The sequence below is a fragment of the Phyllostomus hastatus genome, unplaced genomic scaffold, assembly GCF_019186645.2.
Source record: "Phyllostomus hastatus isolate PE091 unplaced genomic scaffold, TTU_PhHast_1.1 phas_contig_80, whole genome shotgun sequence".
Lineage (NCBI taxonomy): Eukaryota > Metazoa > Chordata > Mammalia > Chiroptera > Phyllostomidae > Phyllostomus > Phyllostomus hastatus.
In genome coordinates, this window is record NW_025333960.1 from 1,300,990 (window position 1) to 1,323,534 (window position 22,545).

Sequence of the window (22,545 nt, forward strand, 5' to 3'; positions counted from 1 at the left end):
GATTGATGTTTCTCTCTCACACATTGGTGTTTCTCTCCCTCTCTCTCTTCCTTTCTCTCTGAAATCAGTGAGCAAGTCCTTGGGTGAGGGGGGATAAAAAGGTAAGAACTGTGACTTTATACTTGAGCTAAGACTCAGTCAGAGCAGTGTTCACTAAACTTTAGCCATTAGTGTTCTTTACTAGGTCCCACAAGTCTTATTTAAATGTCTCTTTTTAAGGTGACCTGGTAATTTTACGCATACATACAGAAAAAATATATGGATTACAAATATGTAGCTCAGTGGACCATCATAAATTGAAAACCTGTGAAACCAGCACCCAGTCTAGAAAACATATTGCCAATAACCTAAAGTACTTTCAGTGTTCACCCACTTTCCATCCTTTCTTCCTTTGCCAAATTAATGACTGTCTTGATTCTAATTTTATAGTGTAGTTGTACCTGTTTTTGAACCTCAAATGCAATTTTGCTATATGTATTCTGCTGTGTTTGGCTTCTTTCCCACAAAGTTAATTTGTGAGATTCATTCATATTATAGAATACAGTCATAATTGTTTTTCATTGCACTGATATTCTTTTGTATAAATAAACCACAGTTCAGTTGCCCCTTCTGCCATTGACAGACAGTGGAGTTTTCTCGGTGTTTGGCAATTAAGAACAGTGCTTATATGATTATTACTGGCAGTGTCCCTTGGTATACACTTAGGAGTTGAACTGGAGAATCATAGGATAGTGATGTGTACCATGTTCTTAAAGTATTTATAGCAGTTTATACTCCCACCAGCAGTGTAACCTTCCTGTTCTGCATCCTCACAAATCCTTGGTATTATCAGTCTTTAATTTTAGTGATTTTGGAGGTTGTAGAGTAGTATTTCATTGTTTTTCTTTTTCCTTTAAAAAAAACTTTTGGAAATTTTCAAATGTGCAAACAGTAGTCAAGTGGTATGATGGCCCTCCCTTAATGTCCTATTACCAGACTTCAACTCATAGATAATCTTGATTCACTTGTAGCCCCCATTATTCCCTCCCAAATTATTTTCAAGTTAATTGCAGATCTTTTTTAATTCATAAGTATTTCAGTATATATCTGAAAAGTAAGGACTTACAAAAAACATAATACCATTATCATAACTAAACAAAATGAACAATTAATTCCTTAATACCATCAAATATCTAATTAATGTTTAAATTTCTATTTGTCTCTTAAGTGTCGTAACATTTTGTTTTTTAAATAGTATTATTGTTTGAATCAGGATACAAATTGGTCTCCATGATAGATTGGTTTATATGTTTCTTAATATTGGGTTGGCCAAAAAGTCCATTTAGTTTTTTCTATAAAATAAAAGATATACTTTTCATTGTCACCAATAACTTTATTGATTTGGATATTTTGATTATGTCAGCTATCTCTTGCTATTGGCTTCTAGTGGGTAGAGGCCAGAGTTGCTGCTGAACATCTTCCAATGAATAAGACAGCCCCACAGCAAAGATTTGGCCAGAATGTCAATAGTACCAAGAAACTTCGCAAACCACTTTGACAGTGTTCAATCAGTCACAGCACCTTCTGCACAAATTGTTTTTTTGTGTTTGTATTTTTACTTTCTTGAAATAATAAAGCATAATATGCTGAAATGGGTGTCTTTTTCCATCTTCAATATTAAAATGGCTGCACAAAATAAGAACTTTTTGGCCAACCCAATATCTTTTTCATCTATGGGTTTTTACTTACATTTCTGTTTTTTCCTTTGGACAAAATATAAATTAGATGGAGACTAGCATTATACCCAAAGGGAAGGATGAGGTCAATGGCACATGTTAACTGGGAGGGGGAAAAGGACAGAGCAAGTATTGTGGAAAAGGCTGTCAGTAAGTTTTGATCCTGTGGTATGTGTGGTGGTAAGAAACTCTTCCCAGAGCCTGAAAACTTGGACTCCAGTCCTAGGTCTACCATGAAGGAGGCAAATTCTCTTGGCTTCACCTCTTGGAGCTGACATCCCATCAATAAAATGAAGAGAAAGAGTACTTACCTTGGCTATTTCACAGGGCAGGGCTAGGTTGAATGAGATCTGATGGCACTTCCTGTTGTCCATTATTCCAGTGAAGGATCAAATGAGGTAGTAACAGATTAAGGAATAGATTGGCTGGGAGGGCTGCTCTATATGTGAAGAGGCCTTGTAGTCATAGATTTATAGTTTATTCCTATTGGTGTGGTTTGGGAGCTTTCACCTCAATTTAAGGACCCCTTCTGTACATATCTTCAACTACTATTGCCCAAGGATGTTTCCCAACTTCCTTTGAGTTGATGGCAGGCACAACTTAAAATGGCTTTCTTGTTGGTTTTAGAATCTTCTGAAAATGGATTTAACTGTTAACTTACCTGAGCCATGGCTGTGGTTTCAGAGAAAGTCATCTGTATCCCTTAACCCAGACTTAGAGAATTGGAAAGAGAGAGTTTGTGTATGTGTGCATGCACACACATGTGTATATGTCTTTTATTTGTGTTTTCAGAGGAGCTGTGTTTAGTGATGTGTATTTGTTTTCCCGTTTTAAGAAAACCATTTACTAATAATTATCATTGCTTTGTTAGAAAAATCAAGTTTCTTTTAGTGTAAATGTTATTGAGGCATTATATATATACACACACAGAAATGAACATAATCATAAGTATATACCTAAGTGAATTTTGTAAAGTCAACACACTCATGTTACCACCCCCCGATCAAGAAACAGACCTTGTTAAGACTTCAGAAGCTTTTTATGCTTCCTCTACTTACTCTTCCTCTTCTGCTGAACCAGGGGGCAGAGAAATGCCCATATTGATTTTGGAGGAACATAAGGTTTGATATAGGCTGACCTTGGTTGTGGTGCTGAGGTTGGGGGTATTATGGTGATTTGTGCTATTGAATCATGTGGCAACCCTAATAAAAATCTTGGGCTTTACATAGAATGTGCTGAAGTGAATGCAGGCAGATTTCTTGGCTATTGGATTGTCTGCCTGATGACACCCTCTCAACTTTAAGTGACTTCTTTTTTTTATCCATTCCTCTGTGCCTGCAATGTGCTAAGCCCTTAGCTGAAGTGTTGACACTTCAACAGAGGTATAGTCAGGTCTTCAAGCCCCTGTGGTCCCGTGTATGTGGGTGCCAAATGGGAGTGTAGGTGACTGTGGAATGACCCAGAGAATGAGGAAGAAAGGTGTGTCAGGTCTGAGAGTGTGCAAGAAGGAGTTGGCAGGCCCAAAAAGGAGGGGAGTTGCTTCAGGAAGCAAAAACATTGTATAAAAAGGCACTGAGATCATATTCTAAAAGTTTATTTGGCAAGAATTCTTAGTTATTTGACAACCAACATTTATTGAACAGCTCATGTGGATATTTAAAACACGGAGAGGCATTTGCCTTCACTTACAATATTCTGAAAACTGTAAGTGCTTTACTATTGGGAGTTGCTTTGGGAATTAATCGTTGTGGCCTTAGAAAACTTAAAGTAGTGAATGATACTGGATATTTCTTAGGGTGTGCAGTGAGTATCAGCTAGAGGCCCAGAACACCTGGGAGGGTCAGGTATCATCTGCTGTTGGCAAGGAGCTCTGATTAACATAGTAACCTTACTCAGGACTTATAGTGTCAGAAGGGATGCAGTGAGGCACATGTAATTGCTGCTCCTGTGGGGTAGGTGCTTTGGGTTCAAAGGCCAGATCAGAAACTAAAGCTAAATTTTCACCTTCTTGGGGGTATAGCAGATATCTGAAACAATTTTGAGAATTATAGTTTGTCTAGTTCTAGACTCAAATCTAGGAAGTCCCTTTGAAAAGCTGAAATAAAATTGTTTTTCTGCATTCTGAATTGCTCCTTCAGTTATATTTGTGTTTGTAGTACTTTTCTATCCAGGATGACACTCTTGAATGTACATCAATAAGACCAGCTTGTCAGTTCTTGTGACATGGAAGTTTTGTGGCAAAAAAAAGTTGTCAAGGAATAAGAAAATTTTACTTACTCATTCCCTCCCTGGCTGAGTGGCTCAGTTGGTTGGAGTGTTGACCGGCCCATACACAGGAAGGTTGTGGGTTCAGTCCCCAGTGGGGGCGCATATAGAAAACAACTGATTGATGTTTCTTTTTCACGTGGTGGTTTCTCTCTCTTTTTATTTCTCCCCCAACTCTTCTCTCCCCTGTCTTTGTAAAATCAATAAACATCCTTGGGTAAGGATTTTTTTTTAAAAAGAAGAAAGAAAATTCCATTTCTGATCAGGGCTCATCTGCCTTCTCTTCCAGGGCTGCGGATAAAGGAAACCAAGGAGGTTTATGAAGGTGAAGTCACAGAGCTAACTCCATGTGAGACAGAGAATCCTATGGGGGGGTATGGTAAAACCATTAGCCATGTAATCATAGGACTTAAAACAGCCAAAGGAACCAAACAATTGAAAGTGAGTATGTGGACTATTTTCTCTTGTCTCATAATCTCTTAGTACTGTGTGGCCTTGGCTAAGTGGTATAACCTGTGTCCTAGTTTCCTTGTGTATGCCATGTGGGTGATGATGGTCATAGGGCCATTTGAGGATGTTGTATGTATAAAGCAGTAACAGGTATAGAGCCAGTACACAGGAGGGCTCAAAAAAGATAGCTTTATATTTACCTCTGGAAATTATGTATGTTAGTTAAAACATGAGCTGTGTGTTTAGTTGAGTATACCTTCTGCGATCCCGTATCCCATATTATGACCATTTCTCAGAGGTCTTAGGCCTCTCTCTCTGAACCTGGGTGTCAATTTTTCAATTATGGTGCTCATGCTTACAGAAAGCAATGGCATTAAGTAATCTGGTAAGAGTTGTAGAATGGATGAGAGATTTAAAGAGGGACCAAGTATAGAATCCTGACTTAGCTCCTTGTATGTGTCAGAACCCAGAAACCTGGAGTAATTTCAGTGATTGGTTTTGCTTACACCAGGGCTTTGCAGAGAAGCCATAGTGCTGGCACTGTGGAAAGCCCTAGAAGACCCTCCTCAGACCCCTGTCCTATAAACATTGAAAATGCTGGCAATAGTGGCACTTTGAGGAAGAGCATGGATTTTGGAGCTTGTAAGAGAATCCTGGCTCTGCTACTGATAGCAGTGTGGCCTTTGGGAAATGACTTTATCTGTTAATTGGGAATAAAAATTGTCTATCTCACAGAGTTCTTTTAAGGGTCAAAGTTGTGGCTTTGGATGTGGCACCTATTGTAGTTACCTAAGAAGTGGTAACATTTTTTTAAAATATATTTTATTGATTATGCTATTACAGTTGTCCTATTTTCCCCCTTCACTCCCCTCTACCCTGCACACCCCCTCCCACCCACATTCCCCCCCTTTAGTTTATGTCCAGGTGTCATACTAATAAGTTTTTTGGCTTCTACATTTCTCATACTATTCTTACCCTCCCCCTGTCTATTTACTACCTACCATTTATGCTATTTATTCTCTGTACCTTTTCCCCCTCTCTCTCCCTCCCACTCCCCTGTTGCTAACCTTCCATGTGATCTCCATTTCTGTGGTTCTGTTCCTCTTCCAGTTGTTTGCTTAGTTTGTTTTTGCTTTTGGTGTGATTGTTAATAATTGTGAGTTTGCTGTCATTTTACTGTACATATTTTTTATCTTCTTTTTCTTAGGTAAGTCCCTTTAGCATTTCATATAATAAGGCCTTGGTGATGATGAACTCCTTTAACTCAACCTTATCTGAGAAGCACTTTATCTGCCCTTCCATTCTAAATGAAAGCTTTGCTGGATAGAGCAATCTTGGATGTAGGTCCTTCCTTGCCTTTCATGACTTGGAATATTTCTTTCCAGCCCCTTCTTGCCTGTAAGGTCTCTTTTGAGAAATCAGCTGACAGGCTGGTGGGAACTCCTTTGTAGGTAACTGTCTTATCTCTTGCTGCTTCCAGGATTCTCACCTTCATTTTAATCTTGAGTAATGTAATTATGACGTGCCTTGGTGTGTTCCACCTTGTGTCCAACTTCTTTGGGACTCTCTGAGCTTCCTGGACTTCCTGGAAGTCTATTTCCTTTGCCAGATTGGAGAAGTTCTCCTTTATTATTTGTTCAAAAAACTTTTCCACTTGTTGCTCTTCCTCTTCTTCTTCTGGTACCCCCATAATTCGGATGTTGGAATGTTTAAAAATGTCCTGGAGGTTCTTAAGCCTCCTCATTCTTTTGAATTCTTGTTTCTTCATTCTTTTCTGTTTGATTGTTTCTTTCTTCCTTCTGGTGCACTCCATTGATTTGAGTCCCAGTTTCCTTCCCATCACTAATGGTTTCATGTGCATTTTCCTTTATTTCATTTAGCGTAGCCTTCATTTTTGCATCTAATTTGCGACCAAATTCAACCAATTTCATGAGCATCCTGATTACCAGTGTTTTGAATTATGCATCCAATAGGTTAGCTATCTCTTCATCGCTTAGTTGTATTATTTCTGGAGCTTTGATCTGTTGTTTTGTTTGGGCCATTTTTTTTGTCTTGATGCACCTATTGCATAGTGAGGGGTGGAGCCTTAGGTATTCACCAGGGTGGGGCAACTCACTTGGCTACTCCGTGGCACTGTATGTGGGGGAGGGGTCTAAGAGGGAACAAGGGCACTTGCTTGGCTCTCTGCCAGCTTTCCGTCCTTTTCCCTGCTTCCCCCAAGCAAATTGGGCCTTTCTAGTGCTGTTTCCCGAGTAGGTGGACTTATGTACGTTCTAGGACCCTGTGAGTCTCTCCAATAAACTCTCCTGTGAGGCTGGGGATTTCTCCTGCTGCTGCCTCAACTCCCACTGGTGTTTTCAGTCAGAGGTTTGAGGCTTTATTCTCCCACACTGGAACTCTGGGTTGCGTGGTCTGTCTCACTCCCCAGATGTTCCTCCCGGTTTATCTGTGCACGAATGTGGGACTGCCCGCTCCACCAGGCACTGCCACTGCTGCCGCCTTGCCAGCCAGCTGCAGCCTTGGGTGCCCTGTTCTACAATCTGCTGCCTTGCTGAGTCTGCCAGCCGCCGCCTTGCTGGCCGGTCCTCCACCACTGCTTTGCTGGTAGTCTTCTCTGGGAGCCTGTCTCCACCCCTCCTACTGGTCTAGATGAGTGTGTCTTCTTTAACTCTTTGGTTGTTGGACTTCCATACAATTTGATTTTTCTGCCAGTTCTGGTTGTTTTTTGTTTTTAAATTGTTGTTGTCCTTCTTTTGGTTGTGTGAGGAGGCACAGTGTGTCTACCTACGCCTCCATCTTGGCCGGAAGTCTAGAAGTGGTAACTTGTGATGTTATTCAAAGCCTTCAGTTAGAGAAATGGAGCAATCTAGATTGTAGGCTTTTATTATTATTGCTTTATTATTAATAATAATATAACATTTTTATCATAGTTCTTATTTTATGTGCCAGGCTCTGGGCTAAGTGCTTCACAAATATTTATTATCATTTATAACTGTGGGCAGTTTCTCACAAATAAAGGAGCTGGGGCTGATAAAGAGGTTAAGCAGTTATCTTTGGATCATATAACTAGTTAAGTGGTAGAGCATCCTCCAGCTTGCTTTGTGACCTTTTGAAGTCAGTTAAGCTCCCTGGGCCTCCATTTTCCCATCTGTAAACTGTGGTAGATTGATCAGAGTTTGCAGTATAATTTCTCCATCTTTGCTCCCCTCTGTCATTCAGTTCTCTGATTCTGTAAGATGGTTATTTGGTCATTGCTTTATTGAGATCATGGAAATATCTCTTCTTCAAAGGGCCAATTTTCTTTTTCCTGAAAGGATTTCCATCTTAGGAGCATGCCTCTGCAAATATCTCCTCTAAACCTGCCCCTCATTTCTCCCATTCTGTATTTAGATTTCTTAGTAGGATCTGATATCTTTCCAGTAATTATGTCTTTAGTCAGTTCATTTGGGAAATTAATCAATATAAATATGCTTGAAGCAAAAACAAAAAGTATATACTTTCCAATATATGATAGCTAAAGTAAGGCATACAGTTTAGATTTTAGCTATCCATAAGGCTGCTTTGGACAGTTTAAGAAAATAATATAAGGGAGAGAATTATTTCTTCTAAAATGAGTTCTACTAGGTACTTTGAGCATATGTACAACATACCCGTATTTTGCCATGTATAACGTGCACTTTTTTATCAAAATATTTGAGGGAAATTTTTTTGAGGATATACATTATACTTGAGTATAATAATCCCATGTTTTTTTGTTTTTAAAATTTTTTAAATTTACTTTTAGTGAATGGGGAAGGGAGAAGGAGAAAAAAAGGGAGAGAAACATCAATGTGTGGTTGCCTCTTGTGTGCCCCCTACTTGTGGACCTGGTCCACAGCCCAGGCATGTGCCCTGACTAGAAATCAAACCGGTGACCCTTTGGTTTGCAGGCTTATGCTCAATTCACTGAGCTATACCAGCCAGAGCTAATCCTATGTTTAATGGACACAAAAACATGGGTGCACATTATACATGGCAAAATACAGTAATTGGATAGATGGAGCATAAATACACAGTGGGTGTTTAGGTGTGAAGGAGAAAACCATACTTGGAATCATATCAACTCCCTCCCTTACCCCATGCCGTGTCAGAGGCTTATTATCCAGTGTCCCTCTGCCTGTAACAGTGTTCCAGGAGGCCATTAGGCCCCACCCAGCCAGAGAGGTAGAGCTTTGTTTCTGTGGTTACCATTTTGCAACAACTTTATTGAGATATAATTTTAATAAAACCCATTTTAAGTGTACAAATCAAGGAATTTAGATCTATTTACAGAGTTGTACAACCATCACAGTTTTAGAATGTTTTTATCACCCCAAAAGAAACCTCATGCCCGGTTACAATACCTTCCCATTCTTACCCATAGTCCCTTGCAACCACTAATCTACTCTCTGTTTCTATATACTATTTACCTTTTCTAAACATTTCATACAAATGGAATCATACATTATGTGTTCTTTGTGTCTGACTTCTTTCACTGAATCCTGGGTTTTTGCTCTTTAATTTTGTTTGAGACAAACCCCAAGTTTTCTTCACATTATGAAATGAAGTTTAACTGAGAGAAACTTATTTCTAAATACTAACTCCTTATAAAAGATGTTGTCCTAGAATTTTGATCAGCAGGGGTGGCCTGAATGTGGATGACCTGGAGAAAAGCAGAAGTTCCCAAAATGTGCTACTGCCTGGAGATTTATATAAATAAGCAGGCAAACAGGGAGCAGACCCTGGGATTTGAGTCAAAAGGCTTGAGAAGTCTCCTGGGTTATGTTTCCCTTTGAATTTTACATATCTATGATCACATCTGTTTTATAGATGAGAGGAAACTGATAGCTTTGCCCCAAAGCATGGGCCCATTACATACTAGCCACAAAGAGTAATCACTATCTGGCTTCTGTTGTAGAAAGTTCTATCAGTACCTGAGGTGAGGAATGCAAAGGATTGAAGTAGAGACAGCAGGTTTTAAGAGGTGTTGACACCTATGGTCCCAGGGAGAGTTTAGGTCACCTAAAAGCAGTCAGAGCCACATTTGTCTTAGGAGTAACTGGAAAAAAGAGACTAGGTTTCTTCTTATGAGCCTCTCTGCCTGGCATGCAGGTACGCTCACTCTCCTGCTTTCTCTCTAGGACACTCAGTCTCTCAAAGTTAGCTTCACATATCCTCATACATACGCATAAATACATGCATGTGTAAACACAAATATTCTCTCCACTCATTAGCTGTCTTAAATCTGTTATGGAAAGATACTTTACAATATGTCAGAAGTAAATATAATATGTATTATAGTTCTCTGATTCACATATTTTTTAAAAATTTTAAGCTGGACCCCAGCATTTTTGAAAGTTTGCAGAAAGAACGAGTAGAGGCTGGAGATGTGATTTACATTGAAGCCAACAGTGGAGCTGTGAAGGTAATGTGTGATTTGTTTGCCATGGGGAGACCTAGGTGACGGCTGTGGGGGGCGGGCAGCAGGCGGGGGGCCAGCAGGGGGAGTATGGAGTGTCTTCTGCAATGTTGATGAAAGGTAGGCAGTTGCCTCTTTATTTAATAAAGTTTGCTTTCCCTTTATCTTCATTCTAAAAAGTCGGTTAGAAAAATACTAAAACCTGTTTGGAGGGGGAGTATAGGGTGAGAAAACAAGACTGTAGTCATTTTTAAATTGAAATGTACAGTGTATTTAATCTTTTATCTTTTTGGTATTTTCTTCTCAAGATATATGCGTGTGGAAAGGAATGCTGAATTAGTTAGTGTTCTTTTTATATCTGATTTTCAGTGTCCTGTACAGTGTTCCTCACTGTTTAATGGATGAGCATAATGCTTCATATCATACAATAAATCACCAAACTACAAAAGTCTGAACAGCTCCCTCTGGCTCAAGTTAATCTACTGGATTTGCCCTTTATCGGGAATTGCATATAGTTAAAAAAGAGGAGAAAAAATATTCTTTGAGAAAATATCGGGTATTTTTCAACTGAGTTTTTGAAGCCCAATGATGAGCAGATAGTTTCCTTCTCTTGGCAGCCAGGGGAGTGGGTTATATTTGGAGTTAGTCAAGTAGGTTGTCAGGCCCCCACTTGGGAACGGAGACTTTATCTCACTTAGCAATGTGCCTTTTAGGGATTTGGCAGGGAAAACTCACCAGGCACTCATGTTTTTCTCCTTTTGCCAGAGGCAAGGCAGGTGTGATACCTATGCCACAGAATTCGACCTTGAAGCTGAAGAGTATGTCCCCTTGCCAAAGGGAGATGTGCACAAGAAGAAAGAAATCATCCAGGATGTGACCTTGCATGACTTGGATGTTGCCAATGCCCGGCCCCAGGTAACTGCCTTCACCTGAGCATGACCTGGCACATGAGCCCTTGTGCATGTTTGGGGAAGCTCTGGGAGTGAATTGTCAGAGGCTTGCTGCCCTTTCATAGGGCAGCAGGTCCTTTTCTGTTTGTAATATTAAGCGATTAACAGCAGCATGAGCTACTACAACTATTTGAGTTGTTCCATCTCAAATATTGTAGTCACAGGTGATTTCACATGTATTGTTGTTCCTTATCCCAGCCATGCCTCCGTCCCTGACTGTGGCTTTTCTCCAGCAGTGGGCTCACCCCTGGGATTCTCTGGGTGTTAATGGCAGAAGGGCAGTAGTGTTCTTGAAGCCTTTTGCAGACATTCAGAAAGTCTGACAAAGCTGTGTCTTTCTCTCTGCTTAGCAAAATCCAATTTTGTAGCCTTGAGTGGGAACTGTATCTGCTCCTCATGCTAAGTAGAAAATGGATACTTTGTGGGAAAATACAGTATTACTTTATGGTAATATGTGAGTTCATTTTTTATTTTTATTTTATAAATATGTTTATTGATTTTAGAGAGAGAAGGGGGGCAGAGAGAGAAACGTTGATGTAAGATACATTGATTGGTCGCCTCCCATACGCACCCCACCTGGGGATAGAACCTATAACCTAGGTGTGTGCCCTGACTGAGAATTGAACCTACAGCCTTTTGGTGTATGGGATGATGCTCCAACCAACTGAACCACACCGGCCAGGGTGAAATGTGTGATTTTAAAAACCTAACTGTTCCCTCCTGGTAGTCTTTCAGTTTGGTTTTCTCTTCATCCTAAGAGAGGCCACCTTTTCACTAGCAGGGAATAGTCTTTCTTATCTGAAATTGGATTATTGGGTGTTTTAGCCCTTGGAGCCTTGGCCAAGAGATTGCTGAAGAATCATCTTGGACCAGTAGGTCCCCTCTGCTTGTGGAATGGCTGTCCCCAAACCAGCCTCCTGGGAGCCTTTGACTTGGAGAGATTGCTAGGCTGAGAATTGTAATTCAGGGATTATGTTTCTGTGACACTAGAAGCTCAGCTAATTAGTTGATTTGGGTCTCTAGGTTTTCTGTGACTTAAGGCTCTCTGATTTTGAGTTTCCTCTTCTGTGCAAAGGACATAATAGTTCCTGCCTTCAGGGCTGTTTTGAGGATAAGATGTTGTTAAGTACTCAGGAAACATTTGCTACTTGCTGCTGTTGAACATTTCATGAGCACATCTGTGCCCCAGGGTCTGGTCACCAACAAGTGATCACAAATTGCTGGGTAAATGACAAAACAACAGTTTTTTGTTGTTGACTGCACTCTGAAAAGCTGGTGGGGAGAGGAGTACAGGCAGGGAGTAAACCTATTAGGAGTTAACAGGGATGGGTTCACAAGACTCTGAGCAGCTCTGGGTCAGCACTAGGTTAATGTGACTGTATAGCTGAGTTTAGTGGGAGGAAACATGGGGACATAATTAGGTGTACTTCTTTATACCTACTTCAACAGTCCATTCGTCCCCAGTGGAGCTGGAGCATTAGGAGGGGTGGGGACTCGGATGCTCCACAGAGTATCCCTGAACTTCAATGGATGACTGGGAGCTTCCCAGGAAAGGGAATGCAGTTCCTGGCAGATAGACTAGAATATGCAAAAGCACTGAGTCATAAAAGAGCTTGGGTGTTCAGGGAACAGTTTGGAGTCCTGTGTGGCCGATCAAGCAGTGTGGAACTGGAACAAAATTACTGGAGTTGGAGGCTGGGCTAGATTCCACAGAGCTTATACTTTCCATGAAAGGATTGAATTTGATTCTTATGGGTCAGGGGGAACCGTTAAGAACTCCTGTGTTTAGAAGCTCCTTAAGTTTTCCAGTCAAGCTAATAGGGCCTGCGTTGCCACCCTTCAAGCCCAGGCAAGTTCATGGTATTCGTGCAGATGGAAAAATATTCACGGAGCCATTGGGATGTCTGGCATGCCTTTATTCACTGGTGGGAGAGCCATGCATGCTGCAAGGTGCATGTTTATCTGCATGTCTCATGTCATGGCCCTTGCTCCCCAGCATGGCACCCATCGTGGCACCTCTCCCCTTGCATGTCTCTCATCATCATCGCCCCCAGCAGGGAGTCCCTACCTGTTTAAATACTAGAGGGGAACAAAGCCAGAAAACTTCCAGAACATTACATAACATAACATAATTGTGTATGGAATCCCACTTCCTGTTATGGGAACAGTTTATCAGACCCAGTCTCAAGGCTGTGAGAACACTGATTATCAGGCCCCTCCAAGGCTATGGGAACACTGCACCCCTTAGTTACCCGGACACCTGGGTGAGGAAGCCGGACTGCCTCCATTTACCTTACAGGGTCTGTACTCCTCAGGATCCTATCAAGTTGACACTGGGAACCTGTGGGATGGAGAGGGGGGTGAGACTTTTGCACCTGCCTTAGAGAGCAGGACTGACTGACAAGTCTTCTCTTGCACAGGGGGGACAAGACATTCTGTCTATGATGGGCCAGTTAATGAAGCCAAAGAAGACAGAAATCACAGGTAAGAGAAACAGCACGGTTGGTGAACCAGAAGCAGAGCTGGAGGGCCCTGGATTCTGGTTTCCTTCCTGTGTGAGACTCTGTGAATGACTCCTCCCTAAAACTGAGAAAGTGCCTCAGAACAGGTTCTTTCTTCCTCTTTTTTTCAGAGCCTTGACTCTGTGCTAATAGTCTATGACTAATTTAAACAGCCAAAAGCATACCCAGTGCACTCTGGCCCTGTGTATTAGCACATCCTCTTGACTGAATTCAATATCCTTGCACTCATCTTTGGAGATTGAAGCCTTCACAGTCTCTGGTCCCCTTGAGATCCCAGAAATGTAGATTGTGTTTGCCCAACTCTGCAGGGTAGCTCCTGCCAGAGCACACCTGAGCACTGAGCTTTGCTGCCTGGTACTACATTCCTCTAACTTGCCAGGAGTTTCCATTCTACTCTGCTCATCTTCCTGGCACTTCCCACTTTGGCAGGAATGTTGCTGCTCCCTTGTGGACCTTTAGTGTACTCTTCTTTTCTTTCTGTTATGTCCCTCTTTTTTCCTATTTACCACCTACAGCTTTATCACCTTAAAATGTTAAACAGTTGCAGGGGTGTTCAACCTTTAGGTGTCTCTGGGCCACACATTAAATACAGATACACTAACGAAAACTGATGAGCAAAAAAAAAGGTTTTAAGTAAACTTAGAGTTTTGTGTAGGGCACATTCATAGCCATCCTGGGCCATATGCGGCCTGTGAGCTGCAGGTTGGACACCCCTGCAAAAGCATGTGTTTGTTTGTTTGTTTAAAGTTTTAGCCAGTGGAGTGATCTGAGGTCTTCCTATTATACTTGACAAGAACAGTTTCTGTATTTTAACATGATTTTGACTATGCATCCTCTTTTGACCATCCCTGCCTCATGGCTTTGGTGGGAGATGCTATATCAAATCTTCAAGTTCTGTGTTTGTGAGTAGCTCCCTCCTGATAGCATAGGAGCTGGCTGGAAAAATGAGTGACCTTAGATAGGTTCTTTAACTTTTTTTTTTTTTTAAGATTTTATTTATTTGTTTGTTTATTTTTAGAGGGGAGGGAGGGAGAAAGAGGGAGAGAAACATAGACTGGTTGCCTCTTGTACACCCCCAACTGGGAACCTGGCCTGCCACCTGGGTATGTGTCCTCACCAGGAATTGAACCAGCAGCCTTTTGGTTTCTAGGCTGCTGCTCAGTCTACTGAGCCACACCAGCCAGTGTGGGTTTTTTAACTTTTGAGAGACTTACGCTCTTCGGACTCTGAGATTGGACCTTTTCTCAGATCCTTTCATTACTCACAGGTTTTCTTACAGATATGATTCTATACATGCCCTTTATTCATTCCTTTGTCCAGGTACTTGGCAGAAAGTTAATTAACCTAAGCTTTGTGATACAGGGCCAAAGATAGGGTCATTTACCAGTGCAGAACAAATTTGTATATGGGAACTCATTTAATCCAGAGGTCCCAAACTCAGTGTCTCTGGAATCAGGTAGGGAGCTAAGTGTGGGTGGGTGTGAGTAATAATGCCTGGTGGGGAGTGTGACTTAAAAAAGACATCTTCAGGGGAAATTGCCAGTTTTGTGATTTCTGGTGTGATCATTCTTACTTTCAGATTAGGAAACTGAAATCTGGAGTAGGGACATATCAACAATGTACCTGAGGTCACATAGCTAGCAGTAAAACCAGGCTCCAAACTTGGGTTTGGGTTGAATCCAGATGGGGAGAGAAGAGAAAAGGTGACAGTTTTCCCCATCTACTACTGACCTTGCATGTCTACTCTTACTGTCTCCTAGACAAACTTCGAGGGGAAATTAACAAGGTGGTGAACAAGTACATCGATCAGGGCATTGCTGAGTTGGTTCCAGGTGTGTTATTTGTTGATGAGGTCCACATGCTGGACATTGAGTGCTTCACCTACCTTCACCGGGCCCTGGAATCATCTATTGCCCCCATCGTGATCTTTGCATCTAACCGAGGCAACTGTGTCATCAGGTAGGGTGGCTGTCCGCCAGCCATGATGATTTTCTACCTTCCATCTGGGTTCATTTGTTCTCCAGGATCACTTTAAACCCATTATTATGTCATGAGTTAGGATGGGAAAGAAGGGAAGTCATATTCATTTTGAGAGAAACATGCCAAAGTGGCTTGCTTTCAAAGGTAGTTCATGTGTCAGCCTTAATCCATCATGGTCACCAAAGGCAACTGCCATCCTGTTACTGAATATGAGGGCCTCCTGGGGTTACGTTGTGGTATGATTTGTTCATTCAGTTGGAGTGGGCAAAGATTAAGATTGGATAGGCTGGTCTGGGTGACATTATATATATTAACATCTCTGATTATACTAGCTCTGGGAGGTAAATATTTTTGGTTTCATTTTGCAGATGAGGAAACAGAATGGTAGCATAACTTGCCCCTAGTCATAAAGGTAGAATGAGAATCCAGGTCTTTCTGATAGTGAAACCATAACAAAACCAGAAATTTCTGTCTATTCCTTAGAGCCACACAGTGCCTCTACTTACCCCTGCTCCCTTAGGTCTGCCTTTGGAAAGGGAGGTGTTGACACCTGGAAGTCAAATACTATGATACTTACTCTGCCAAGATGGGCTCAGGGCTGAGACAGGGGACTTGGCTGAGATTCTTTTATTCTCCTAAGTATTCTGTAGGCCTGTGAGCCTCAGAGAACACACCATCTTTCCAGCTTGCAACCTGAGCATCAGTACCTCATACTTGGTACTTTTTTTGCTTTTTGGTTTTTTGTGCTCCTGTTTGAAAACTGGGGCCACATCCCAGCATTGCTAGTGGAATGAAGGGGAATGGTGAGAAGCCCTTTTAAGTCTGCAACAGAGTAGTGAGGGCAACAGAGCCCTGGAGGCTGCATGCTCCTGGCAGAAGGGTACTAGAAATCCAGAAAGAGACCCCAAGGCCCATGAGTTTCAACACAGAACCAGAGCCACACTGAGTTAGGAATTCAGATTTCTGACCCACCTACACTTGCCTCTTGAATGACAGTGAGTAATACAACCAGTTGGGGGTCGGGGGGCGTCCTACTGCTTGCCACCTACCAGGCAGATCTCCAAAGACTGATGGAGTTCAATGGAAAAGAAAGGAATATTTTATTTAACGGCAAGTTTCCATCCGAAATATCTGGTAACAAAAGTAAGGGGAAAGGAAGAATCTCAGAGTATGACATCAAAAATAGCTACTTAAGTATTTGTCATTACTACGTAGGTTCAAGAACTGAAAATAACACAAGAACAAAAATCTGTTCACAGTGCTGACTTATCACAAAGGTCTTTGGAAATAACGGCAAGTTTCTGCTTCAAAACCTGTTCCTTCTAAGACACTCAAAAGAAAAATCACTCTGTCACCCTCTGCCAGATCAGTTCAAAGTTGCACCAGGAACTGCCCAAAAGTATCATAAACGTAGATGGCTTAGCTGGTTTCCAGTTGCTGTCCAGCTTCAGGCATCTTTTGGAGTCTTTGTCCCCAGTCCACCATTCACAGGCCTGCAGTGGCCACTGTTGACAGGCCCATAGGCAACTATTGACAAACCCTCCCCCCCATAGGGGGAGGGGGAAAAAACTGACTTTTTGCTTTCTGGTACGTTCCATTCCCAAAAGTCCTTTCCCAGAATTCCATGCATGCCGAAAGCCAGTGGGAGTGTCCAGCTTTCCAACCAATGAGGGCAAGTGTTGGCCATATTTGCCTTTTCCCCTCTTCCAGCTGCCAAGTTTAGTAATGGGGCAAAGTCTCCAGTCACAGGTGTGTAGCTCAAACCCTCTCCATTTCTTGGGGGCGGGGGTATGTCCATTATAGTTATAGTTATCTAGAAGCTGTGCTGTTAGTGCTAGGGAGTGAACTCCTCAGATTTCCCCTCAGTTAACTAGGAATTAGAATTTGTATTCATGATTCAAATTTATGTAGCAGAATCTTGTAGTCACTCCTTGAATCTTTATAATACTGTGTTGGTAACATTGCTACGTTTTTTTCTTCAATATTTGAGATAAGGCAGTTTGTACCAGGTCCAGGACAGCCTTTGGTGAGAGGATCCTGGCTCCCTAGGCAGCTTCTGGAAATCAGATATATGGCTTGGTACCCAGTGTCCCTGGTGTCTCTGTTGCACAGACTCCATAGGTTTGCTATGCTTGCTTTTTCTTTGGTTAGGCCTGGCTTCATTTGGGCAACTGATGGAAGGGCTCAGCCTGGACAGATGGCAACCCTGCTGCAGAGCTCTGCTAACAGGTTCCCTTCCTTCACAGTGGATAACTCAGCCCAGCAGATGCCAGTACAGCAAGATGGCAGGAGCAAGATTTCTTAGGCCTCTGAGTACTTTCTTTCAGTCCCATTCCTTCCAGGAAAAAGGTTCATAGGAATGTGGCTTTGATCTCAGAATTGCCCAAAGGGGACAGAGCTCTGGTCAGCCTGCAATCTGGGTGAATGACCCCAGCTTCTTTCTGACTGACTTGATCAGGGCTCCTTGAGGCTGTAGCTGCTCATGGCTGTCAGTCTGCAGTCACCCAAATGGAGGTAAGATGTTCAGAGTGTGGATCTTGTGTAAGCCCAATAAAATAACCAAAATTGGGGTGTGTGCTCTTCAAGAGGATTTTGGTGCCAAGACCTAGAGGGAAATTTGTTGAGTAGTGATAATGTCAGAATATCAAGGATAAAAATAATAGCCAACATGTATTATGGAGCTCTTTCTGTAGACCAGGCACATTGCTGCTCTCACCTCAACTTAGTGAGGAAGGGACAGCTGTTCTCATTGTTTAAATGAGGATACTGAGGCTGCACCAGGAGGGGACACTTGGCCAAGGTCACACAGTTCGGAAGCAAGACTGGGATTTGACCAGAGCATTGAACTTCACAGCTCATGCTCTGTATGAGATTTGGCTTAAATGTGAAATGACGGAATTTCTGGTAGTTTTGGCCACATCTGACTTGCTGCCCATCAGACTCTACCCCTATACTTAGGAGTTGTTGAGCTTCCTTCTTCACTTCAGACCCATATCTGACCTCCAGAGCTTGAAAGGAAAGGGAGGAGGAAGGAAACTCGTAGCCACTGAGGGCTTCCTCTGTGCCAGACACCGTCTAAAGTACTCTACATGGGTCATCTCATGTAATCTCAAGGCACCCTGACTACCTTCTGGGCAGGTGATGTTTTCTTCAGATTTCACACATGAGGTGACCAGCATAGGCTTCAAGCTTGACACCTGACTCCAAAGTCCATGTCATTCCTGCTGTCTTACACTGCTTTGTGGAGTTGTCTGGTCACTGAATGGGGATTGAGCTTTGAGTTGATGGTGGTTGTGTGGAGAGCCACTGTGGCTACTGGTGTTCAGTGCCTCTGAAACTGCAGACAGCCCCCAAGTCCTCTAGGTCACCTGTCCTTGTGCATTGGGGGATGAGGGAACCATTACTGGAGGAGCACATGTCCCTATGCTTCTTCCATGGGTGCTTTACTCTCCTGTGGAAATTGACAGTGTTCATAGCTACAATAGGAGGTGAAGCTGCACTGACTCTGTCTACGCTTGTTACCTTGAGAAGTCCTTTCCATTTCCCACACCAGGACCCACAGATGTTGAAGGTGAGCCTGGCTCTGATCCCAACTCTGAAAACTTTGGAAGGTCTTCTTTTCCTGTGGAGAATAGCTACCTGAATTAAGGAGTCTTTATAGGAGTTTTTCCTCCATAAGTCACTGTTACAATAAAGCATGGAGACTTAAGAAACAATGTGGTCTCAATTCACTGTAACCCTGTGGTAGAACACCCTGAGTGGCACTTAAAAAAAAAAAAAGCTTTATAGAGATAAAATTCACACCTAATACAATTCACCCAGCTAAAGTGTAAAATTCAGGGGGTTTTAACATATTCACAAAGTTGTGTAATCATCTCCATAGTTTGTGTTAGAACATTTTCATCACCCCTAAAAGAAATCCTATCCCTATCAACAGCTACCCTGCCATCTGCACATGTACCCTACCCCTACACACACACCTATTTTTTTCCATAGCTCCTCTCCACAGTCCCTGATAACCATTCACCTACTTTCTACCTTTATGCATTTAATGCCTTTTCTGGACATTTCATACAAATGGCACCATACAATCTGTGGGGTTCTTTTTTGTCGGCCTTTCGCTTAATGTAATGTCAATGTTCACTCATGTTACAACACACACCAGTACTTGTTTTTAAGGCTAAGTAGTATATCAAAGTATGGAATATTTAGTAGCAAGTTTTCCCATTCATCATTTGATGGACATTGGGGTACCTAAGGAGTGGAATTGCTGGGTCAAATGGTAGCTCTGCTTCACCTTTCAGGATTCTGCCAGACATTTTTTCACAGTGGCTACACCACTGTCAATAGCAATGTGTGAGGATTCTAATTTCTCCACATCCTCAACAACTCTTGGTATTGTCTGTCGTTTTGATTTTAGCCATCCTAATGGGTATGAAGTGGTATCTCATTGTGCTGTTGATTTGCATTTTCCTGATGGCTAGTGATGCTGAGCATCTTCTCTTGTGCCTGTTGGTCATTTGCATATCTTCTTAGGAAAATTATCTGTTTATGATACTTTGCCCATTTTCTACAGGTTGTCTTTTTATTGTTAGGTTGTAAAAATTCTTTTTTTTTTCTCTTACCAAAATGACATTTATTTGTATTTCTTACAGAAACAGTAAGTAGTAGGTAATTCATGGCACTAGGTAATTTGTGCAGATTCGAAAGGTGTTATCAGCAAATGCCCTTTTGAAGTGTCTTCTGTCACAATCTCAAGATAGACCTGCTCAGCAAAATCCAATATTATTCCTTCAGTTGCTTTGTAAGTGGAATTTTCTTCTACTTGTATCCATTTCCCGGGGCTTATGGACCCATTCATATTCTCCATATTTAGAATCAAAGGTTCCTTTCTGAAGAGATCTTAATTTTAAGGTAAAACGTGGTCCTATTTCCTGAATTCCCACTTTCTTTTCACTCTTGAATATGTATCTGTGAAATCTGAAGAAGATATAATCCCTTTGATTGTGGAATGTGGCAACCTGCCTTCCAGTAAACTGAGGATTATGGGGGAAGAGAGATGCAAACATCCGTCCAATAGAATGACCCAGCCGTGTTGTAAAATTATTCAGAATTATTTCAGGTATGTGTTCTGTGGGGTCCTTGCCTCTTCTCTTTATTTCTTTATGCAGACGAACACTGCTCATTTTAAAATGAGCAGTTGGTCCATTTGGCAAGTGACTCAGAATTAATCCATTTGGGGTTTTACGATCTTCATTAATAACGATCAGATCTGTGAAATCTCTTGAGATGCACTGTGGAATAATTTTTTTCAGAGCCAGTCCTCTTCTGTAATAAACATGTGAATTTGGTGTAACTGTGGAGAGCTGTTCACAGAGTCGTACTGTTCTCCCATGAGGTCTATCTGATGTAATGAGAATCTTGGGAGAGGTTTGTCTGTTGAAGTAAGAAGCAAATTCATCTGTAGCTTCATCATAAGCAACCTCTTCATCAGTAGGGTCTACTGTGGTTTCATCATACACTCGCTGGTTGTCAATGGTCTTGGGTATAGGTTTTGGTGGAGCCTTATCACCAAGAGCCTCTCTCTCTTTTTTAAGTTTTTTCTTAGCTGCCAACTTTTCCTTCCACTGTTGCTGTTTCCACCACGTGAACATTAAATGTCTCCGCTGTTTGTTTTTGATCTCGGAAATACTGAAGCCTGGAGGAAAGGCAGACGCTTTGGGGGGTTGGACCTCGCTTTCTGTCGCCCCATCCTTAACAACTGCCGCTTCTTGAGGTTCCTCGGTAGCACCTTTGCATTTTAGGGATTTCTTTCGGCTACCGCCGGTCTTCTCCATAGCGTTCGTTCCTGGGCATCTGTACCAGGTCATAAAAATTCTTTATGTATTCTAGGGATACTAGACTCCTATAGATGTATTATTTGCAAATATTTTTCTCATATTCTGTAGATTGTCTTTTCAGTGTCTTGACTATGTCTTTTGACATACAAGTTTTAAATTTTGATGAAGTCCATTTCATCTGTTTTTCTCTTGTTTGCCTGTGCTTTTGGTTTCATATCTAAGAAAAACAATTTGCTTTGGCTGGTATGGCTCAGTGGATTGTGCGCTTGCCTGCAAACCAAAAGGTTGCTGGCTTGATTCCTGGTCAGGGCACATACCTGGGTTGCTGGCAAGGTCCCCATTTGGGTTGGCGTGTGAGAAGCAACCGATTGATGTATCTCTAGCGTGTAGATGTTTCTCTCCCTCCCTTTCCCTCACTCTAAAAGTAAATAAATAAAATGTTTTGTTTCTTTTTTTAAAGAAAATTCATTACATAATCTAAGGTAACAAAGAATTAACACCTGTGATTTCTTTTAAGCGTTTTCTAGTTGTAGCTCTGACATTTGGGTTTCTGATCACTTAGATTTAATTTTTGTGTATGGCATAAGGAATAGGTCATCCAACTTCATCCCTTTGCATGTGGATACCCAATTGTCCCAGGACCATTTGTTGAAAAGACTGTTATTACTTTATTGAATTGTAATGACAGCCTCATCAAAAAATCAAATGGCTTTCTTCTTACGGCTTAGGGGACTTACGAGAGTTATCCTTCATGTTACCCAATGAAGTGTTCTTTACTGTACCTCCTGTCCTCATAGAAGCTTTAAGCTTGTGTTATCTGTGTCACCATAGTTACAAGATTATATAAAGAAGCAGTCAGGCAGTGATTCTGGGCCAGGAAAACATTTACTTTTCACGTCTGGAGGTACTGCTGGCATTTTGTGGGTAAAGGCCAGGGATGCTGCTGAACATCCAACATGCACAGGATAGTCCTCTACAGAAAAATTATGTGGTTCAAAATGTTAACATGCCACAGTGGAGTAACCCTACATTAAAATTTTTGCACATGTGTAGGTCTATCTATAGGATAAACTTCTAGATTCCAGTCACTATGTCCCTCCAGATATATTGTACCATATTGGAATCCTAGAAGAATCACACATAAGGTCTCACAACCCAAAACTGTACATTTGGAAGAGGCACACCATTAACATAGTTTTAAGAGTTGTGAAATGCCATAATGATAAAATCAGTCTTAGGCTGAAGTCAAAGTCAAAAATAAACTTTCAAGTACAAGAAAAGAATAAATCTGCAGTTTTAGCCAAAATACAATCATTGCAGTTTATTGTTAGTAGTTTTATAATGTAATACGCTTTTATGGCTGCCTTGTCAAACAGTGACTGCTCC

At 41.6% G+C, this 22,545-nt stretch overlaps 2 protein-coding genes across 2 annotated transcripts in view; one reads left to right on the forward strand and one right to left on the reverse strand.

Moving 5' to 3' along the window:
- RUVBL1 (RuvB like AAA ATPase 1) overlaps positions 1 to 22,545 on the forward strand; it is a 54,578-nt gene that overhangs the window by 22,341 nt on the left and 9,692 nt on the right. Inside the window, exons 4-8 of the mRNA XM_045850234.1 lie at positions 4,270 to 4,421; positions 9,784 to 9,873; positions 10,633 to 10,782; positions 13,238 to 13,301; positions 15,100 to 15,298. Of these exons, the coding sequence (XP_045706190.1) occupies positions 4,270 to 4,421; positions 9,784 to 9,873; positions 10,633 to 10,782; positions 13,238 to 13,301; positions 15,100 to 15,298 (655 nt within the window). The remainder of the gene's footprint in view (positions 1 to 4,269; positions 4,422 to 9,783; positions 9,874 to 10,632; positions 10,783 to 13,237; positions 13,302 to 15,099; positions 15,299 to 22,545) is intronic.
- On the reverse strand, positions 19,925 to 21,156 carry LOC123826290 (ribosome production factor 1-like). The gene has a single exon (XM_045850276.1). It carries the CDS (start codon positions 21,154 to 21,156, stop codon positions 20,113 to 20,115), a length of 1,044 nt encoding a protein of 347 aa, XP_045706232.1. The 3' UTR covers positions 19,925 to 20,112.

Coding starts and splice junctions, on each gene's coding strand:
- LOC123826290 (XM_045850276.1), bottom strand. CDS start 21,156: ATGGAGAAGACCGGCGGTAGCCGAAAGAAATCCCTAAAATGCAAAGGT.